The 22064-nt window shown below is 49.0% G+C and overlaps 1 protein-coding gene across 7 annotated transcripts in view; it reads left to right on the top strand.

Annotated features, from left to right (window-relative positions):
- The window catches only part of PRR5L (proline rich 5 like), a 76028-nt gene that overhangs the window by 19480 nt on the left and 34484 nt on the right, over positions 1-22064 (top strand). For 6 of the 7 annotated variants that reach the window (XM_028111372.2, XM_028111376.2, XM_028111374.2 and 3 more), the window contains 3 exons: positions 679-966; positions 2382-2462; positions 15629-15677. In XM_028111372.2, coding sequence (XP_027967173.1) covers positions 803-966; positions 2382-2462; positions 15629-15677 — 294 coding nt within the window. In that variant the 5' untranslated portion in view covers positions 679-802. Of the gene's footprint in view, positions 1-678; positions 967-2381; positions 2463-15628; positions 15678-22064 lie in introns of those variants that run through there. The other variant, XM_088018022.1, reaches the window with a different exon arrangement.

The following is a 22064-nucleotide window of genomic DNA, read 5'->3' as shown; positions in this document are numbered from 1 at the left end:
AAAATCAGGAAAAAAATATTTATTGTTCTACGAATACACAGAAAGTTTTCTTCTCAGTAGACCTTGAGCCTTTTGAGGGCAGGGATTATGTTTTAGAAATCTTTGGATGCTCCACAGCTCCCAGTGGTTAATAAATAATTAACACTCAGCAAATATGTTCTGATGGAAGGAATGAATGAACAGCAGGTAAGGGATGGGGAGATGTGCCTGAGTGAAGAGGCATTGATGCTTTGGGAAATACTGAGCAATACACATGGGCTGGCATGCTAAGGGCAGATCATGGAAGGTCTTTAGTGCCAGGAGAAGGAGCTCCTATGTTCTTTTTGAGGCATTTTGTAAAAAGCCATATCTTAATGCACAACGATGCAGGGTGTACAGAAACCCAGCCAGTGCCCAAATTTTGACTGGTATTTATAGGAACCACAGTGAAGTGCAGCTGAGAAATCACCTTTCTATAGGATTGCCTTAACCTATGCCCATTGTCGCTGCCTTTCCACCTTGGGGTAAGCACAGCATTACAGTCAAAAGTGGGAATGGGAGCCGGTAGGGTATGGATGTTATTGCAGGGTCCTGGAGTCTTTTTTAAAATAGTGTGGCTGGAAGATCCCAGCCAACCTCCTCCAAGAAATGATCTGCTCAACCCAGGAGTTTTCAATAAACACTGCCCTCTCTTTTCAGATGTTGGCTAAATTTGTGGTTTTAAGAAAGCCTGAGGGCCGGAGGGCAGCCCTGGGAGAAGCCCTTCCTGGGGGCACTTGGAACCTTCTGGTCCAGAGGAGAAGGCGTCCCCTCACCTGGACTTATGACCCGCGGCTTTGCTCCCACTCTACCCACTGAGTTCCACAAGATGGGCTCCTTCCGCAGGCCCAGGCCGCGCTTCATGAGCTCCCCGGTGCTCAGCGATCTGCCCCGATTCCAAGCAGCCCGGCAGGCTCTGCAGCTGAGCTCCAACTCGGCCTGGAACAGGTAACGGTGTGGGGGCGGGGAGCAGTAGTCGTGGAGTGGAGGGCTGCCAAGGGCCAGCCGGAGCAGGGCCTGGGGACAGGCTTAGCTTCTGCTCCTTTGGAGAGCTCTGTTCCTGAAGGTCGTGATTATACATCTAGGCAGTTGATGAAGACAGCATGTTTTCCTGTGGACAATGTATTTGCTGGCTTCCCTTGTTTGAGGAGAGAGGAGGGGGGTCCCTGGGGGCCTCTGGGCTATCGGAGTGAGTTAACCGGCCCAGGACAGTTGGATTGGAATTTACAGTTACTATTCATGTTCCTTAGTCACACCCCAGTCTATTTGAGGACCCAGGGGTGGGGCTGTGTAAGTAACCTCAAGTCACCTATTACTTGTCTGGAAGATAAGACATATATCTGTGGAAAGCCAAATGAGTGGTATAAACTGGGGACTCGGTACCCGTGAGCCACAGGAGGATGGGAAAGGAGACACCGCGCTTTTATGTGGTGTCTGGCCAACGTTTTGTAGGCCAAGCATTGAGTAGAGACTGAATCAACACTATGTTTTGCATCCTTGTGGGCTGCTCTTTATCATATCTAGCAGTTACTCTTTGGATGAATTAAATGCATCATTATTTTAAAGCATTACTGGATTCTTTGTACTTTGAATCATCTTGGATTGTCTCATTTTTGCACAGCTCTTATGATGGGGGTTGAAGAGGGGCTCTGACAGGTTTTGCTGTGAATGGATCTGTGTTCTTTTAAAAAAAAAAAGACCTGGGATCCTTGATAAAGACAAGATTATAATCTGCTCCTTGCTGAAATATTGGGCCGGTGCCCCAGAGCACGTGGTGTCAAGACTTAACTGTGGCCCCTCCAGGGACTAACCCCCTACTGCCTCTGCACCTCACAGGAGGGGAACGGAAGGGGCGAGAGAGGCTAGCCTCAATGAAACTCCTCCAAGGTAACCCTACCAAAAAGGCAAGGAATTAGCATTTCATATCAGCCCCAGGCATGCAGGCTGTCTTGTGAGGACAGGGACCTCCTAAGTGAAGGAACCCCAGGCACTGTTGGCATCTGCTTGCTGCAGGCCCCATTTTGGATCTCTCCAGGCCCAGTGTCCTGAGAGCAGATCCCACCACCTGCCCTTCATGAATGCTGTTTGCCATCAGGGCTGCCAGCGAGGCCAGTGAGGAATGCCAGCTTGCCTTTGAGAAAGTTGGGGGAGAGGGGCTGCTTTGGGATCTTCTTGGCCTCAGTCTTCCTTTCTCTCCGAGGACCCTGGGAAGGACATGATGGATTTCCAGGGATGGAAAATGGGCCATGTTTGTGCCATGGGCTCTCTGGCCCTTGCATCTGCTTTTAGCCCTGAGCTGCTTATTGAGGTTTCCCTTGGCAGGCAGATCCTCTAACGAGGGCCGGTTTCTGTTTCCCCTGTAGTGTCCAGACTGCCGTGATCAATGTCTTCAAAGGGGGCGGCTTGCAAAGCAATGAGCTCTATGCACTGAACGAAAACATCAGGTATGTAGATGGCTCGGTTAGGGGCCGTTTCCCCCCGTGGGTCTGAGCTGGGGCAGTGGGGGCCACCCGACTGGAAGCCTTAGCTTAAAGTTTTTGTCTGCTTGGTTCTTGTTGTTTCTGTTGACTTTTACTGACTTATATGGGTACTAAGTTCTGAGACCCTTATCTGTCTAGACTTCTGATCCACAAAGGGTTCATACATTTATTCCTGTGTATAGTGTCTGTAGGGGGGCCTCTGCAGGGGGCGGGTTGACATACGGCAGATGTCACATACTCTATAAATATGGATTGTGCCCTGCTTAACCATTAGGTGCCACATTGGGCAAGATGGCCTCGTGGTTGGAACCAGACTGCTTGGGATTCTGCTGCCCTTGTTGCTTTTACTGACTTAAGTGACTTACCAACTTCTTTGTGCCTCAGTTTCCTCTTACATGAAACACGGATGGGAAATGTGCCTACTTCCATAGGATTCTTGTGAAGATTCAAGTTGGGTTATTGTATAAATGACCTGTTAGGACAGGGTCAGAGCTCACTCAGTACTGGGGGCTCTTATGACTGTGTGTGTTGTCGCTGTCATTATGGTTAAGTTTTGGTGATACAACCCTCAATAGGATGTGGTCCTTGAGGGGTTTCTTGTCTTCCAGAATCTTCCCAGTTGTGTCAGCTTTTCATAAATTTATTCACTCCTTCAACAAATATTTGAGTGCCTCCTTATTGGCCAGGCACCGGAGAGACAACACTGAGCAAAGACCGAGGTGGACCCCGCTGTCCTGGGATTTATATTCAGTCAGGGAGATCCTCACTGGTCAACTAATCATACCTGTAAAATGTAGAAGTGTGGCTTCGACAGCTGCTGTGAGGAAAGCCCGTCCGTACGACTTGATCTTGCCAAGGCCACGAGTGATGTCCTACTGGTGCTGTCTTCTGGGGGACCGGTGGGAATTCACCAGGTGAAACTGCAGGTGCAGAGGTCCTGTGGTGGCATTGAAAAGACCCACGAGCAGAGAATACCGGAAGTTGGGGGATGGGTGGTATGGTCGGATTTGTGTTTTGGACAGAGAGGCAGGCACAGCCCGGAGCGTCAGGATCTCCTGGGGACGGGAGGTTGTACATCAGGCCTTTTAATGCCCTGATGTTCTTTCCTGTCTGGTGTGTTAAGTGCAGAACGTCAAGGCTAAAGACCCAACCCTGGAGTGGGCAGAACAATAAAAAAGGCCCTTATGTGGGTCCTGTTTACCTTTAGTGAGGACCTGTGTTAAGGGTCAGTGAGGTGTTTTAAGAGCTCTGCTTTCATTAAAACCTTTAGGGCTCAGAAGTAAACTGAGGCGTGTTGAATTTCTACCCAGGAGCTTGAATTTCACATAGTAATTACACAAGTACGGGAAGAGACAATAGAGCTTGTCTAGCCCAAGGCCTCCTTTTACAGAGAAGGAAACTGAGGTCCCACAAAGTTGAGTGACAGGGGCAAAGCTGGGTCAGCCAACCCCTGGGTTGCAAGAACTCTATTTTACTCCAGGAACTAAGATCCTGGCCTCTTCGGGAGGGTTCTTTAGCTCACAGTGGAAGTATAAATAAATAAAACAGTGACTCAGGAACGTGCTAATTGTTCCTCACTTTGGCAGACTGATCCTGAAATTGTACTTAAAATCTTTGTGGGCAGCTAGGAAAAGTACTGGGCCCAGCAGTTTCCACCAGCCCTTTTATCCCCAGGGGGTAGCTAACTCAGAAGCCTTCAGGTTTCCAGCGCATCTTCTGAAGGCGGGAGGCTGGCCTGGGTGCAGGGAGGTGAGAGTTCACCCTCTGTTGAAAGGGGATTGCGGATCGCCCTGGCAGGACGTGGGGCTGGTGACATGTCAACTTCTTTCTCAACCGGAAATTAAGACTTTTATGTGAAGTTTCCTGGCTTTTAAATGTTGATAAATAATCCGAATTTCCCCCAAACATTAGTACAGGTCAAACAAAACACATCTGTGGGCTGAATGGGACCAGGAGGCCATCCATTGACAAGAGGAGCCCCAGCGTGCATGACGGCGTTGCTGATGGGGGGGGGTGGCTGTCCTAGCACTAAGGCTGCATGAGTGGGGGGGGAAGGGACCTAGTCTGGAAAAGCTCAGAGCACCTCTCGCGTACATCAGCCCGCCCGACCCTCCTCACAGCCCCGTGAGGCGACCACTGTTCTCGTGGTTTATCCATAAACTTGTGGATAAGAAAAATAAAATAACTCTCGTCCAAGTTCACCCAGCTATAGAAAGGGTGGAGTTGGGATTTGAACCCCTGTCTCAGATACCTGTGTTAGTTTGCTCAGGCTGCCATAACCAATGCCACAGGCTGGGGGGCTTCCACCGTAAATATTTACTTCTCACCGTTCTGGAAGGTGGGAAGTCTGAGGTCAAGGGGCCAGCACATTCGCTTCCTGGTGAGAGCCCGGTTCCTGGTGAGAGCCCGGTCCCTGGCTCCCCGCTCACTGCGTCCTCACAGGGCCTCCTCTTTGTGTTCAGCAGGCTCTCAGGTTTCTTCTAAGGTCACTAATCCCATCTCGAGGGCCCCACCCTCATGACCTCATTGAAACCTAATGACCTCCCAAAGGCTCCATCTCCAAATAACCAGCCCACGGGGAGGGGAGGGCTTCAACATAGGAGTTTGGCAGGGACACAGGTCAGTCCAGAGCAACACCTGTGTTCTTTGTACCATATTGTAGAACCAGAGGTTTCAGACTGGAAAAAAGGTTAAGCAGATGGTCTTGGCCTTCTGCTTTCCTTTCACGAAGCCTCTGGGACCCCATCTTCCATCATGTGCTGCGATTCTTAACACCCCTCTGAGAAGCATGACATCCCCACCAACACTCCCTTCCAGTGTTGGGTCTAGGGGGTGGGAGGGGGGGCGGCGGCTGGCTGTTCCTTCCTACGTTTTGAGCAATTTTCAGGCTGGTGAGAGATACACGTGGGGTTTGACACTGATTGCCCAGATGTGGCTCGAGCCCAGGAGATGTCAAAGCTGTCAAAAACCAGAGTTGCAGCTACCGATGTTGTGGGCGTTCTCTCCTCTGGCCTTCTCCAGGAGAGTGGTTAGAATGGAGATGGGTTTTCACACCACAGACACTCAGAGTCTGACTGAGAACATGCAAGGCATGCCAGGCATAGGTGTGACCCAGTCCCAAGTGGAGTCAGGTGAGCCGGCCTGCACGCATGCCCACATCTGCAGGTGCCTGCATGGGAATGAACACAACTGTCCCTCATTTCAGCAATGAAAACGCCATAACAGACCTGCCCCTCTCTGGTTCACCTTCGCAGAGACATTTGGGTTTTGATTTTCCTTTTTCTTTTCTGTTTTGGAAGCAGGTCCATAAACCCGACAGGGTTGAAGTGTGCCCGGTGTGGAGGGTGTGTGTATGGGGGGTGGGGGCAGAGGGCAATAGAAATGTAGGGAAGAGAATGTGGAAGGAGAGAGGACCAGTGATTCTCAAGCCCACTTGACAGTCAGTTGTGATAGGTCTCTGTGCCAGAAGATCTGTGCCGGGTCCAGTAGAATTTTTTAACTTGTTGGGGGAGTCGTGTCCAGAGTCAGAGAGACTGGGAATCAAGACTAGACTAGCTATGTGACCTTGGGCAAGGAAGTTACTTTGTTTTTCTCGGTCTCTGTTTTTCCTTCTATAAAATGGGGATAATAATAGCACCAACCTCATGGTGGTTGGGAGGACTAGATAATGCTAAACACGCCATGAGTACAGGGTCCAATGCGTAATAAATGTTAGCCATTATTACTCCTATCCTTGTGAAATGTTAGTGATAATAAAGTGATAAAGGATGGACCAGGTGTGAGAGCACAGGGCAGTGTGGTGACTCGCCACACGGACGGTATTGTGTAAAGATTCTTCTAGCAGTTTGGATGCAGTGAGCTCACTTTGAAATGGAGAGGTCCAGGACGGGCTCCTCCAAGAATGTGCTGGACTTGAAGTTTGGGTGAGGCTGAGTTCTCACAAGGGGCCAGCTGTTTGTCCTTTCCACAAAGAAAAGAACGAGAGGAAATGACTCTCTCAGTTCTCCATTCGACTCAAGCCAAATGGTAATAAACTTTGATGGATTGTCCAAATCCAGAATCAAAGCCGAAATCAGTGTCCCCAGGTCACCGTGGCCAGCCCTGGCCTTCTTTCTAACAGTGGGGTTCGTACGTGCCTGGGAAACATGAGTTCATTTAAACGTGGGTGGATGCAAAGTGTGACTGGGAAGACAGAGGTTTTATGTAACTAGGTTTTTTAATGCAGTCATTACGAACACCTGGTCTTTCGGTCATCAAAAGTGAGTTCCAGTTTAAATTTTAGCAGGTAGACTTTGGAGTAGCCATGAGGAAGAATCTTGGTAACAATGGGCAAGTTTTAAAACACATTATTATTATATCAAGGGAAGGATGTGGAGACCTCTTAAGAACAAATTCGTCAGGAGTGTCACACCTCAATAAAGCAGCAAATTTTCCCCAAACAAGTCAGGGCATATGGTCAGTCAGTATGAAGACCGTAAATCAGAATTGCCTTAGAAAGCAGGACTTACATGTTGTCATATCCCTAAAGGCAAGAAGATGACCCTTTAGAATAGACCTATTCTAGTGAGATCCCGGGTCCTCACAGTCTACGACTCTGCCTGCCCTAAAATTCCATCTGCCCTGACTGGAGCTGGTCCTGGATGTCCTCTTGGTTTAAATTCTCTGTGGGACATTGATGTGGTTTGTAATACCGTCCCTGGCCTCAATGCTGGTGGGGCTGCAGTTTGGTTGTGGGGACGCCTCTGGGTCTGAGGTTTGGGTTCCGTGAGCTCTCTCAGGAACAAGAGTGGCCAAACTCCCTGACACACCAGAGCATGCTCTTCCTGAACATTCTTGTCAGCCAACGACTCTACCGATGGTGTGTGACCACGAAGGTTAGCAGAGTGTGAGAAACCTATGATTTTCATTGACTGGTTCTTATAAGAACCCATGCAAGTGCTTTTGCTTTTTGCTTGGTGTGGGGGGTTGTGTGGAGGGAGAAGGCAGGGGTCACTGGTTCTTTTATTCCTGTCAGTGGATGTTCGTGGATGCTGTGCCGGATACTGGGCCAGGTTTGGGGGAGGCTGTTGAAATAGGTGGTTCTAGCTCTTGGGGAGCTGCCTGCAGAGTGAGAGCGGGGCCCTGCACAGGCGGTGATGATACCATGTCTCAAGTGGGGTGCTAGCAGAATCCAGAGTGCCAGGGAGTGCAGAGGATGGGCTCGTAATTATTTGGGGGAAGGTGAAATCTGGAGGATGAGCAGGTAAGGGTCAGGCGGAAAGGGCAACTGAGGTTATAACCTCCTTGTTACTATTGTCTCCATGCCCCCCCCCCACCCCTGCTCCTCCCCAGGATTTTTTTTCCTCTGCAGAAATGAATGCTCAGAGGCGAGGTTTCCGGAAGCCAGAGATGAGTTATCTGCAGCAGGCCTGAGGCAGGAAACTCACTTTTTCCTTCTCTCTCCAACCACCCTGCTTCTGTTCTTGTTGGGAGGGAGGTGGCGTGGAGGAAACCCCAGAGATTTTCAAGGAAAGAGGAGGTTCCAAGAACTGTGCTTGATCTTTGACGGGTCTGAGTTGAAACGCCCTCCTTCTGAGTCATTTGGGCTGCCTAAGCCCCCTCACCCCCGAAGGGAAATGCACCTCAGGTTTTCCCATCTCTGTGAGGGAGTCTGTTGAGGGTCGTGGGACCCGCAGCCGCCGAGGGGGCGGGGTGGGGGCTGGGAGAGCTGGGAAGGAGCAGAGTCTGGATGAGGCCCACAGGCTGGCAGAGTCTGAGGCGAGGCTCCCTGAGGTGATGCTGATAGCAGACATTTGTGTAGTGTTTAGCATGTGCCAGGCTCGATACTGCGTGCTTTAAATATGTCTGTTCTTCTAAAACTCACCACAGCTCTATGAGGCGGGTACTGTGACCCTGTCTTACAGAGGTGCAGCGAGCTGGGACACCTTGCCCAGAGTCGCATAGCTGGTCCGTAGCCATGCTGGGATTTGAACCCGAGCCCCCCGTGTTCTTAAACACCTAGTAAGCAGGCCGCAAGAGGCACGCAGAGCCCGCACTGTCCAGACCAAGGCCTGACGTCCCCGGGCATAGATTCGTTACCAGATCCTGCGGTAGGCTGGGCATTGTCTTCTGAGCACCCTGCTTTGGGAGGGCTTAAAGTGGAGTCTCTTTTCGGCTCCGGTGGCTCTGCCGGAGTATATGTGTTGTCCCTGTGTCTGCTCTGGTTGATAAACACACTTGACTTTGGGGGCGGGAAGAGTGGTGAGAGGGAAGTGACAAATCGGAAACCTCTGGGGCTGGCCCATGTGGTGGTGGTTGGCCCTTATGGTGTTTAGAAATGTGGGTATCTCCCCTAAAAATTCAGGCCTCTCTGGAAAGTTCACATCAGGTAACACTGGACATGTAGTCTGGCCTGGGAGTGGTCAGGGGGAGCCAAGGCCTGGCTGCTGGCTTTCGAGGAGCACGCTGCAGCCCCCGCTGTTCATGCCCGCCCGCGTCCCTCACCCACCTTACCCACCTGCCCCTGTGAGCATGCGGGGTACCATGGGCTGACTTTGAGGTCGGCCTCATTTGGGGTGAGGATTTACCTATATGGCCCCGGGCAAGACTCTGAGCATCAGCCTCCCCATCTGCAAGAGGAGGATAAATTCCTACCACAGAGGCATTGGAGAATGAGCAATGCTGCGTGCCAATTGCCGAGCATCGTGCAGGTGACATGATTAGCTAGCTCAGTCCGTAGAGTGTGCAACTCTTGATCTCAGGGTTGTAAGTTCAAGCCCCACCTTGGGTGTAGAGATTACACAAAAATAAAATCTTAAAAAATAAAGAAGAAAAAGGAAGGCCAACGGAAGCTCTTTGTTGGTGGCCTCCATCTTTTTCTACTGTCCCCACTGCCAGCCACTAGGGTGCAGGAAACCAAGAGGTATGGGAGTCTTCACATTTTACCTGAGTCATGGACACCCCCTCCAGTGGGCCCTAATAAAATGGACCCAAGGAGGAAAGGGGCATTTGCATGTCAGTGCATAAAGAGGCTACCTCCTTAAAATATGTCCTGTTGCAGAAATGAGGGAGGTGATCTTTGGGGGAGTTAGCAGTCAGGTTGGGGGGTACTAACCAGCTACAGTATCAGGAACAGGGCCTGGATCATGAGGAGGTCGGGTTGGATCCTGCTAAAGAGCCAGGTTGGAGGGCCTAAGTACTTGGGGCAGCCCCTAGTAGCCAGATGACGTGGAAATATTGAACAGCTCATCTGGCCGTCCTGACAGATGCTGGGGAGCCATGAGCCCCGTGACTCCTGTCTCCAAACTGCTGCCTCCTCCCCTGAGGTTTTGCTGCTCTGGGTCTTTCCCTTGTGCCAAGGACGTGGTGGCTCGTACCCGAGGTGGTTTCTCTCCATCCTCTGGGCCGCTCCTGCGCCGCCTGCCCCTGTGGGGTCCTCGTACCTCTCCACCAGCCAGGATCCGGCTCCGGCCCAGCCTTGTTTACTCTTCAAGCCCACAGAAGTGGGAAGTTGAGTTGACAAGACAGTGCGGGGCGAGTTGGCGGGTCTGTGTAATAACAGGAAACCGTGTCATCTGGGGTGGTGTCTAGCCTTAGGCGGGGAGAAGGGGGTGACATAATACAGGCCATTGAGTGGTTCCCCATTTTTCTCCCTATTGTGGCCTTTCTGGCTTCTGACTGAACTTCGTGCCCCGTTTCCCTTTTGGGTTGGATCCACATGAGCGTTCCTTTGCCATTACTCCCAGGTCCCCACTTCCTTCCAGCTCTGTGGCTGCTGGTGGTGGTGGTTAGCAGCAGGATTCTGTGTGCCTGGAAGCCACATATGTGACACAGGCAAAGCCAGAGCCCCGTAAGCTGGGACGTCACTTCCATCTTAGTCAAGCCTCATTTTCCCCCCAAGTTTGGCCCCGCCATCCAACCTTGTTACCCTTTGTTCATTCAGTGAGGTCTGGCCCTAGTGTCCGGCCCCCTTCGTGAGTTTCACCTGGGTCCCTCATGCCAGGCTTGGGAATGGGCTGGTCCAACTGTACTTTTAAGATGCTGAGAAGCCGTTGGATCAAGTTCTTGGGAGTGTGGGTGTCCGGGTCTGCAACCCTGGGCAGCATGCACCTGCCCAGCCTTTGGCACGCCAGGCCTGTTCTGGGAACTAACTGGTCCAGGATGAACTCTTTAACCCTTGCGGTAATCCGCAGAGTAGTATCCTTGTTACCCCTGAACTCTGGCTGGGGAACGGGTACAAGGGACTGACCAGTGATGTTAACTTGCAAAGGTGATCGCTGACAACAGGCTTCAGTCCAGGTCCTCACGCTCCATGAGGCCTCTCTCATCTCTGTCCTGTACTTACTGCACGCCCTCCGTACTGACCTCTGAGGGTCGTTTTCCTTGTGTTTAAAAAGCGGAGATATTACTACGACCTTATGGCTTTGTTTTTGGCTTAAGAGAGGAAACAGGTGTTGTGTATGTTGTGGACTGCAGTGCCTGGCACCTAGTAAGTGCTTAGTAAACTTCATTTGGGGGGTGGGAAATCATCCAGCTCCATCCTAGAAGCAATTTATTTCTTATGCCTTATTTTTATTTATTTGTTCCAGCAAGGAATTACATTCCTGTTTTCAGGGAAAACACCCTAGGAGAGGGTGGAGAAAGTGGAAGGGGGCTGCCAGGTTCTCAGCCCCCGTGTCTTAGCCAGAACACGCATCCTAGGGATCGGCGATGAGAGTTTTCATCTCTTTTGCATCTAGGGAACCACAAACCATAGGCTCATTAATTCCCTTGTCATTCCTCCTGCTTTGCTCTCCTTTCTTGTGCTTTGCAAACTAAACTGGCAAAGCTAGTGAGGAAGGTTAAAGGGTGAATTGACCTCTGAGTTTAGGTTTGTGCCTCTCTAACCCCTTGACACTTGTACTCTCTGTTTTGGGGGACGATGGTGCTACTGTGCCTGCCGAGACCGTGGCCCCGGTGGGAAGAAATCCCTGTCCAAGCTCCATTCATCCCTTCTCCTAGCAGCTAGCACCATGTCTGACACAGAGCAGGTGTTCAGAAAATGGCTGTGATTTGGCGAGTGAATTTGTGGATCTCTGTTCCCTCTCTGGAGGGAAGCTCCTGCCGAGATCCCCCTGGAGATGGTGTATTAAGACAGAGGGGTGGAAAATCCCTCTTTCTCTCAGCTCAGCTAAGATCATGTTTTTCAGAAGTACTCTTTCCTTGTAAACCAAGTGCAAGCAGGATAAACACCGAGTATAGAAACCGGTTGGAGATTTTGCAGTATGACTCAGCGGCAGTCTGCTCTCCGATGGTTGGGCCAGCTCTGGCCTCCTCCCCACTTTTCTCTCTGGGTTGAATTCTCAGGCTGCCAGGCTGAGTTTGGGTTTGGATTGGCAGGTTCTCTGGCCTTGTGGGATTCTTCGATCCCTGGGAGCACCTGCTTCCTGACATTGCAACCTTGATGGGAACTCCCTCCCAGAATTTCTTCTCGGCTGCAAGCCATTCGGTGGTAACCCTGGTGGTGATTCTTGTTAATTAAATTAAAAAAAATTTTTTAATGTTTTTTTATAGGATTCACAGGGTACAAAAATTTTAAATATATAGTAAGTTATACCATAAAGAATCTCCCTCTCTTATACCCCAGGAACCCAGTTCTCATTCAATACCCCCCCAAGAGAATTATTATAACAGCAGTTTATCAGACATTCTTCCAGACCTTCTTTATGCATATGGAAGGAACATATATATGGAAAAGCAGCCGGGGACACTCAGCAATTTGTAGGAGGTCCACAGACTGGGGTCTGTATCTCCTCCTAACTTCCGGGAATAAAGTTTGCTAAAGTGTTTTGTTGCCCTACTTAATTTCCAGCAACAGCTTCAACTTTCTCCAGCTCCTTACTTGGGGAGATGGATAGGAGGGGACAAAGCCCAGTGCATTTATATGTAATTTTTAAAATGCATACGTGCTTCGCCTGCTTGAAAATCAAGGTGCTATCTATTTCAGTTCAAAGGGCCTGTTGGAAACCAAATCACATTGCTGTTCCAGAGCAGTTAAGTTCAAAGAACAGATTTGACAACTGAGTTAATTGGTATTCTGTAAATAAAAATACATATTCTTATTTTTCTCTTATTTTTTCACAAGGTAGCATATTGTACACACTGTTCAGCATCTTGCATTGTTTAAGACTTAATATAACCTAGATCTTTATGTACCATTAGAATTCTTCTCTCTCTTTTTTAACAATTGCATAAAATTCCATTGTAAGAATGAAACAGTTTTTTACGAGTACTTTATTGGTGCCCATTTGTGTTGATTCCTTTATTTTGCTGCTACAAAAACTCCGTACATATATGCAGTGACCTTGTCTAACACATAACATGCTCCGAAGTAGGACAAGTTTTGTAAGGGACAGAACCACTTAGTGATTGGCACCCTTCGCCCCCAGGACAACAGAATATTGACTTAACTGATCTGATGGGGTCTATTCTGTTTGGCTAAGTCTGTATAAACAAGACCTGGCGGACAGGGTTTTGAACTCAGGATTGAGGAAGGGACATATGTCTGGTTCTCTTACTATACCCGGTCAGAAATAGTCCATTAATTAGGTTGAAAGTATAGAGAGCGGATCGTTGTGCAGATTCCTGTGTCTGGTTCCTCCTCAGTAAGGGACCGAGGATCTGAGTTCTCAGTGTGATAGAAGCATCTCCTTGCCTTCCGCTGCTCATTCTTCTCCATCACCATCTCGCTGCTCCTGGTATGGCTGCTTCTAGCTTCAGCCCTAGAAGCTTCAGTCTTTCTGCTGCGCCTTTGTCTTGGCGGCTGTGTCAAGTTCCCTCCTTAGCCTCTGCTCCTTTATCAGCCGGTTTCTCCCGCAAGCTTTGTCTCCCCGTAATGCTCTGCAGAATTCTGGCCATGGCCACAGCTGGTGGCAGCCCTGGCAGGACCGGAAGGTGCTGTACCTCCCCTTCACTGTGAGCTGCAGCCTTTCTGCCTCCCCTGATCGGTTGGGGACCATGCTTCTCGGATTCCTCAGTTGGGTAGCGTGGTGATGCTCCCAAGTCCTGCCCTGAAAAGTCCCTGGGCAGTAATCACCTGTTAACCACGTCCAGCCTCAATTAACGATGTTCACATTTACATGGATCCCTCCTCCACTGTGCTCCGGGAGGGTTTCCCATAGCAGTTGACCTTGAAGGACTGCCCTTCCCACGGACCTCTTTCTCCTTGCACTTTACCCGAAGCATCTTCATGAGCACAGTTTCCCAGCATGGATTCCTCAGGGACACCAATTCCATAACCCATTCCTTGGTCTCAGAGCCGTGTCCATCCCTCAGCATCATGAGTACCCAAGAAGTGCTTGGGAAACTCTGTTTGGGGTAACCCGTTATTATTAGGACTTGTTTTTCCACCTTTTGAGGAAGCTTGGCTTCTTCACCTATGGTTCCGAGGCTTCCCAGTGGCCATGAAGACCTTGCTCGGGGGTACCTCCCCTCTAGCAGTCAGAAACAGCCTCCCTGACTCTTCCTGTTTGAAAGCCTCCACCTGGGGCTGCCGCCTAGGTTTCTGTTTCTGCCTGAGAGACGCCTCTAGCCTCCCAGAGCAATGATGAGCGACCGGCCCGTAACCTGCTGATTGATGAAGGTTCCCCCGCCTCTTGTCAGACCTGCCCACATCTGGGAGAGCTGCTGGGTTGTGTTTGTGGGGTGGCCTTCCAGGAGCCCGCCGTGATACTGGATTTCAAAATGCAGTATCCACCACACGCACATTGTCGGTCATGGGAAAAGGAAGGTATTTTCCTAGCTCAGCATGTGTTTGCAGCTTCCCAGGGGTCTTTCTGATATGAGAATTTAGATCATGGAGGTCTCCCTCTTTTTCTTTGGCAATCCTGTTGCGTCTATGGTCTGCACCTAATGATACCTTGCTGTAACTTCCTGTTTCTCCTCCAGCGACATGTGAGGAACACATTCTTGTTGGGGGGGAGTGGAGAGCAGCAGGTGTTGTCAGAAGCCTGAGCATTTGCCCCTTCATGACCATGACTGGTGGGATGGGTCAGTGAACTCATTTGAAGTGGTGAAGAGTGTACCCCCCAGGGAACTCACCGGCTCTGGGAGCCATAGCAATGGGGCCAGTCCCATGGTTTGTCAGAGGGAGAAGGGGGTCTGGTGCCAATACCTCTATTTTTTAAAAATTCTTTTGAGCTCTCGAGACTCTGAAATCATCTTGCAAGTGTCTTTATGAGCATGTTCTTGATCCGCAGCCCTGAGACCTCCTCTGTTTGTTCACTTCTGCATACTTGGTGCTGGCACAATGTCTGGCACATGAAGGACAGCTCAATAAATGTTCGTGGCTGGTTGAGTAAAATCTCTTTTCTCAGTTGTTGCCCCCTTTGGAGGCTTCCTCAGTCCCTCGGGGATGGGCGGCAAGACCGGCCCAACCATGGCACCAAGTTGAATGTCCTGGTGGATTTGGAGGAGAGACAGGGTGGGATTATGGGGAAAGATGTTGAATTTGCAGAAGACCTGGGTTTGAATCTTAACTCTGCCACTGACTTATTCCGAGGACCTCTCTTAGCCTCCGTTTCTTTATCTGCATAGGAGGGATAATGATTACTCTCCTCTCACCCATACTTCACAGTCTTGGGTTGAAGAATGTATGGCAAACCATACATGTGTTTTAAACCATAAAGTCTGCCAATATGGAGGATTCCAAAATTGTAGTCTTTCTCCTCTTTGCTTTTTTTTTTTTTTTCCTTCGCATGAAGCCAGGTGCCTTGGCTTGCCTCTACCAACACTATTGGAATCTCCTGTGGTTGGGTCATGATCTCAGGGTCGTGAGATCGAGCCCCGTGTTGGGCTCTGTGCTGGGTGTGGAGCCTGCATAGGATTCTCTCTCTCCCTCTCTGTCCCTCCCCCTGCTCTCTCTCTTTCTCTCTCTCTCTAAAAAAAAAAAAGAATCTTCTGTGGCTGCCTGGATCCCCCGTAGGATTTCCATTGCCTGAATTCCCTAATAACTCTTGTGCAGAGGTATTACTCGAGCCTAGCACACTCCCTTCTTAGACCTGGCCTTGGCCCCTATACCACTGGCGAGCACTCCATCGTTGTCATGTGTCTATGAACTGGACACCAGGGGCTGTACCATCAAGGGCTGCTTGACGGTATTTCTCTCTCCCCAGGAGGCTGCTGAAGAGTGAGCTTGGATCCTTCATTACAGACTATTTCCAGGTAAGCTGCGTGGGTCTGAGTATCTGCCATTATAGTGTATGTGGATGCATGTACCATTCCTTCAACATCCAAAATTACAGACACCGAGTCCCTGATACAGGCAGGGCCAGTGTGGTCCCTCCTTTTATGGAGATGATGATCTTGGGCAGCAGTTCTCAGGCTTTTTTAGTCTCAGGACTCCTTTATGCTCTTAAAAATGACCACTTATTTGGGTTATCTCCGTTTTCACCATATTGGAAATGAAACCCAAGAAACTTTAAGATATTTAATTCATTTAAGTAATAAACCTATTACACATTAGCCTAAGCAGCATTTTCATGAAAGATGGCTTTTTTTAGAATAAAAAACAAAACAAAACAAAACAGAAGAGCGGCATTGTTTTATGCTTGCAAATCTCTGCACCGTCTGGCTCCAGAGGAGGTAGCTGTATCCTCATATCTGTTTCTCATTCAGTCTGTTGCGGTACTGCACATCATGTAGTTCTGGAAAATTGCATGGTACACCCATGGAGGATGCAAGGAAAAGGGCAAACTGTGGTTTCGGGTTACTGAGGAAATAGTTTTGACCATGTGGAAAAGGTCTAAGGATCTCTCGTGGGACCCCAAACCACACTTTGAGAATTGCTGCTTTAGTGACCTTCCCTCCCACCCCCATGGATGGCATCTAAATCACTGTAACTTTAGGTACCCTTCAGCCAAGTTGTTTCTGGTCGCTAAGCCTCCCAGTCTGTCCTGTTAAAGATGATTGGATCGGGGGATCTGACGTCCCTCCTGCCAAAACCCTGTTGTTATGGGGCTATTGAACTCAAGGTTCCAGTCTCACTTAGAGGATGGTCTCTAATCCACTGATACAGGTTGTTTTCCTGATTCTAACCACAGGCACATGGGGATGGGGAGGGCATGGGGACGTGTTGTTTGACTGAGTAACTCTCTGGGTGACACTTCGGTGAAGTCAGAGTTCCTGCTTTTCACTTATTAGTTGAGTGGTCTTGGGCAAAATGCCTTGTTTTCCCCATCTGTAAAATGGGAATAAAAATATGACCTACCTTAGAGGTCATTGTATGGTTTACATGAAATGACATCCGTAAAGTACTCAGCACATAGTGTGTGGGGAGGGAAGTGGGGGGACAGAGTGGGGGAATGGTCAAGATCATGCCCCCTAAAGCCAGACTACCTGGGTTCAGTGCCCAGCATAGCCACGTACTAGCTGTGTGACCCTGAGCAATTTGCTTTACCTCTCTGTGTTTTAGTTTTCTGTTCTAGAAAAACAAGGGTAATAGGACCAAACCTTACAAGGTTGTTGTGAGGACTAACTGACTAGATTATTATTTGCTAAGTGTCAAGAACAGTGACGAGCACAGAGGAAGACAGAGTAATGTGGTCATTCAATTTATATGTGTGCATATTTGTTATTCTAAGGTGTCATCCATCCCTTTTAATGGGAAAGTAACATAAAAACAGAAAACATCTTGGTTTCAGGTTGGTGATGTTATTCCATATCCAAGGAGAACATACTTTTAGGACCGTTTAAAGAGTTTTTAGGTCTTAAAAACAACACAGGCATTCTTTTTTTTTTTTTTTTACCAAGATTCAGGAAGCTTAAACTTTTATGTGCACTTTTTTTTTAAGATTTTTTATTTATTTATTTGACAGAGAGAGCACACAAGCAGGAAAGCAGCAGGGGGAGGGGGAGGGAGAAGCAGGCTCCCTGCTGAGCAGGGAGCCTGATGCGGGGCTCCATCCCAGGACCCTGGGATCACGACCTGAGCCGAAGGCAGACGCCTAACCTACTGAGCCACCCAGGCGCCCCTTATGTGCACTTTTAAAGAATGACAGATGTCAGTCCTTTAAAACACACATACACACACACACACACACACACACACGTGTGCATGCACATGCATGTACGCACATGCACAGAGCAGAAAATGGCCACTATAAATTTGGACAAAGCAAGACTCAACGGAAGCCTGGAATTCAATTGGCTCAGATGTCTCAGCTGCTCAAAAGAAGGCCCTGGTCCAGGGAGAGACAAACGTAAGGATTAAGAAAGAGGTAATTAGTTACAAATGGGAATCATCTCTGTTGCCCTTGACTCAAAGGTCAGTCTTGTCTTCAGCCTCTCCTCTTGCTGTCTGTAGGGATTGATTTTTAAGTCCAACCCCAGAGAAGTGGTTTTTCAATCAGTCCTGGAGGAACCTGCCCAGCCGGCTGCCTTCCTCGTTGACATTTAAAATAGACAGTTTGGTGTGGTTTCAATCGGGTTTTAAATGTCAGTTGTCTTTTGGCAAGGGGGGCTTACCCCTAGGACGGGTGGGGAAGGGCATTTGGGTGGGGACTTGTTTATCTGGGAAGCCCTGAGGTTTTTGGGGGCGGTTAATGCTGCTTACAATTATGCCAAACACTTAACTAATAACCACACGTCATTTTTTTTTTTTTTCTATCGAGAGCTTAATCAGACAAACTGCTTGGTGAATAGTGAGTCTCAGAGTGTGGGGTAGGAACTGGTTTTCACAGTTTTGAATCTGGGTTTTTCCTTAGTGTAAGGTGCTGGATGGGAGAGAGAGCTAGCCTGGATGCTGTCGAGCTGTCTGCTTAAATGTAGGTCTTAAGTCTCATGTAAGGAGCAGAGCCCTTTTTAAAAAAGGTGTCTGGTTCCCCAGTCCCTGGAAGGTACCTGGCATAGAATAGACGCTCAGTAAAGTTTCTTGGGGGAGAGGGAGATAGATGATTTTAGGTGGTAGAGGCAGGGGCGTTAAATAACATTCACCTTCGGGGCTGGAAATTATTTCCCTTCTCTTTCTTTTAGCGCTGCTGATTGTGCCAGAGAGCGTCTTGGTTTGCACCAGTGTCTTTGACACTTCTGCGGGACTTGGCGATCGTGTTTCAGGAAGACAGAGCAGACCTCAACTGTAGAGCCTTCAGCTAGGGACACTAATTAGGATTTCATAACTTTTTTTTTTTTTTTTGCATTGAGTTGATGGTTGAGTTACATTCTATTTATGGCACCTGATGTTACTATAGTTTCATTTTTAGACATATGTATGTTTTAAAAGCAGATGGATTTAAGAAAAATAGTCTACAAAGAGTAACAGTTTAGGCGGTCCCGGCTATGGCCAAATGCTGAAGGTGGTTCAAGAGAGAATCGGGTTTGGAGAGCCCCGTGCTAGGCACCTCTTGAAAATGGGCTGGTCCCAAAGCCACGCCAAGTAGAACTCTCCATGAGGGAGGATGGAGGGGAGGAGGGGCATCCAGGAGGGAGGGTTCTAGAGGCCAGCCTTCACAATTCACTGGCAGATGGAAAGTCTGAATGGGCTCCAGGAAGAACATTCCTCCAGCAAGGAGGAGGGCAGAAGGTCTGGGGACGAATAAGGAACAGAACCCAGGGGTGGACAGGGAAGACCCCAACACCATGGATGTGGCTGTTGGTGAAGATGATGAATGGGCTCCTTGGGTACTGGGCTTCTCTATGTGGAGGATCAGATGGCCTCCTCCTGGGCATCTGCATTCAGCAATGGACTCCCATCTCCTGGGACCCAGACCCCCAACCCAGACATCTCTACTTACAAAGCCTTCTTTGTGACGCTGCTTCTGAAAGTGAATATTCTCATTTTGTAGCTTTAAAGAAAGAGTCACAAAAGAGTATCTTCAGCGAAGAATAATGAAAATGACCTGAGGTGAAGGCAGAGGGGAAGCAGGTGGAAAAACAGTACTTATCTTGTGTCTACACACACACAGGAGACAGGCGTCTGAGCCACAGAAGCACAGATAGATTTCCAGAAGACACTGACCCCCCCCAAAATCTGACATTTCCAGTATTTTCTTTTTCCCTCTGTTTTGCATTGCGCCTGGAAGGAGGGTTGGGGTTTCCCAGGGGAACTTTGTATCATGGAAACAGCTCTGTGGGATAATTCGTTCCTTATAAGTTTGGAAACCAATGATATGAAATGCTGCGCATTTTTCTATCACCTAATTAGCACTTAACCACCTTGGTGGTGCGGGGCATGGGGATGCGAGGGGTTGCAGATAGCGTTTTCTGTGTTCCTGTATCTGCTGGCGTTGCCGTGGCTGCTGCAAGCTTTCCCCTAAGCCCAGAAAGTTAAATTCCTTTTGGTTTTGCTTGATACAGAAACTCTGGGGCGCCTGGATGGCTCAGTTGTTAAGCGTCCGCCTTCAGCTCAGGTCATGGTCCCAAGCGAGCCCCGCATCAGGCTCCCTGCTCTGCAGGAAGCCTGCTTCTCCCTCTCCCACTCCCCCTGCTTGTGTTCCCTCTCTCACTGACTCTCTGTGTCAAATAAATAAATAAATAAAATCTTAAAAAGAAAGAAACTGTCTATCATCAGTGGCTCTGAATGAGATAGTACCTAGGAATGGGGGAAATTTAGTCACCCTAATGCCTAAAGGTGATGGATGGCCTGGTATCGTTTGATATAAAGACCTCCCCCCTACTGCCCATATCTGTGAGAGTCCCAGGAGGCCAGTTTCCTCCTTAGATCTTCATTATCAGGGAAGATTCACTGAGGGTTTATGGCAGAGCCAAAGAAGGAAACACTGAAGCATCGCAGCCACTGTGGAGTTGGAGATTGCAGGCAGAACGGGGATATAGATGCATACCACACTGTGTCGTGTTAACTGAAAACCCGAATGAATGGTAAAGGCTTCCAGAGAGGCCCAGAATAAGTAGATTTTGTAGGGGCAAAGATGGGACTGGTTAGAATCCACAGCTAGCTGGGTGGAGAGATGATAAAGAATGGGGAAAATCACTCGTGTGTGATTTTTTTTTCCCCCAAACCCAAATGGAATAGGGGAGAAAAGTTTCAGCTCCTCTTTGGTCAGCCTGGGAAGTCTTCTCCAACTGATGGGATTCCCCAAATAGAAAAAGATGATCAGGTGGACAGAGGGTAGCAAGGGATGGGGTGTTGAAATAGCTGAGCTCCAGCGAAAAGACAAGGAAGAGGGGAGGGGATGATGCCTTTAGGTGAGAACATTGTTACAGGTTGTGTTTCAGATTTGGCCAATACTTGGAAGAAGGGCATTGTGGAGTTTGTAAATATGTGGGGCGGCGTTGGGGGGGGGCGGCGCTGGAAGCTTTCCTAGGCTGCTGTGAGGGGAGAAAATGGGGTGGTACCCGTCTGGGGGCTTTGAGAAGGACTCCTGGATGTTTCAGGCTACTCTCAGTGGGGGGACGCCCGACAGCCCGCCCTGTTACCTTTTAGCAGCTTTGTGGGATAATTCTGTGCCATTATTTGAATATTTTTATTGGACTTTTCTCAAATTTTATGAAGATGAGTGGAAAGGATGGGTCTGGTGAAACTGATAACCATAAGTCTTCATATAATTGAGATCAAGATGAAACTCAAGGGGCACGCCGACATGGCAGGCCTTTAGCCTCACTGGCCTTAGGGTTCTGCACATTCAGTTGCGAAGGAAGGAACACATAGGGGCGAAACGCTGGACGTATCTCACCCGCAGATGAGGTGTAATTAATTAGGGATTTTATAATCCTTAGCTCTACGGGAGCAGAACTCCTCCTTATATCATGTAAGGGTCCCGTTCCACACGAGACGTGTGTTCAGGAAACCATTATTTATGAAATTGGGTGATTTCCTGTAGAGCCGGCAGCAGCCGGGCTCAAGGGCACTGATGGAGGGAGGGCGGCAGGTGTGTGGGGGGGGAGGGGGTGCTGGAAACGCACGTGGTGTTCAGACACGGGGACACGTGCAGCAGTTCAGTGGCCCACAAGGAATAACGACTGAGTTGGAAGGGCTGAGAAATACTTGTTAGGCGTGGAAAGCAACAGGGCAACTTTTTCTGAGGCTGGCAAAGATCTATAAGGAGGACCAAAGCGATGACCGCCCCGACGGCTAACACTATGTCGCATTTATGCACCAGGCACTGTCTTAAGCTGCTGGCTCTCGGGAGTGTGGTCCCTGGACTGGCATCTTTATCGCCATCTGTGAGCGTGTTGGAAAAGCAAGTTTTCAGGCCCCACCTCAGACTCAGAGAATCAGAAAGTGTCCGTGATTCTGATGCCCACTCAAGTCTGAGAAACGCACTAAGCCCTTTCCCCGGGCCACGTTACTTATTCCTCCTGACAGCTGATGAGGAAGATTTTGCTCTTACCGTTTTACAGATACTGCAGCTGAAGTCCGGAGAAGGGAGGTTACCCAAGATCGCACAGCTAGGGAAAGGGAGAGCAGGTATCAAACCCAGGCCATCTGGCCAAAGGAGAAAAATCTTCTGGGTTCTACTTTAAATGTTAAAGGATGCCCTTATGACATCCTCTGAAAAACCCCAGGGAAAAGAAATTTCAGTGTTTTTAAATTTTATTTGTTTTGGCGTCCAGTGAAACAGACATGGACTGTTTTTAGGCTTCCTTGTAAAACAA

Source organism: Eumetopias jubatus, unplaced genomic scaffold (assembly GCF_037043125.1).
Source record: "Eumetopias jubatus isolate StellerSeaLion01/CBP00866 unplaced genomic scaffold, mEumJub1_p1.0 scaffold_13, whole genome shotgun sequence".
Lineage (NCBI taxonomy): Eukaryota > Metazoa > Chordata > Mammalia > Carnivora > Otariidae > Eumetopias > Eumetopias jubatus.
Note: the sequence above shows the minus strand (reverse complement) of the source record. Positions and strands in the feature narration are given on the sequence as shown.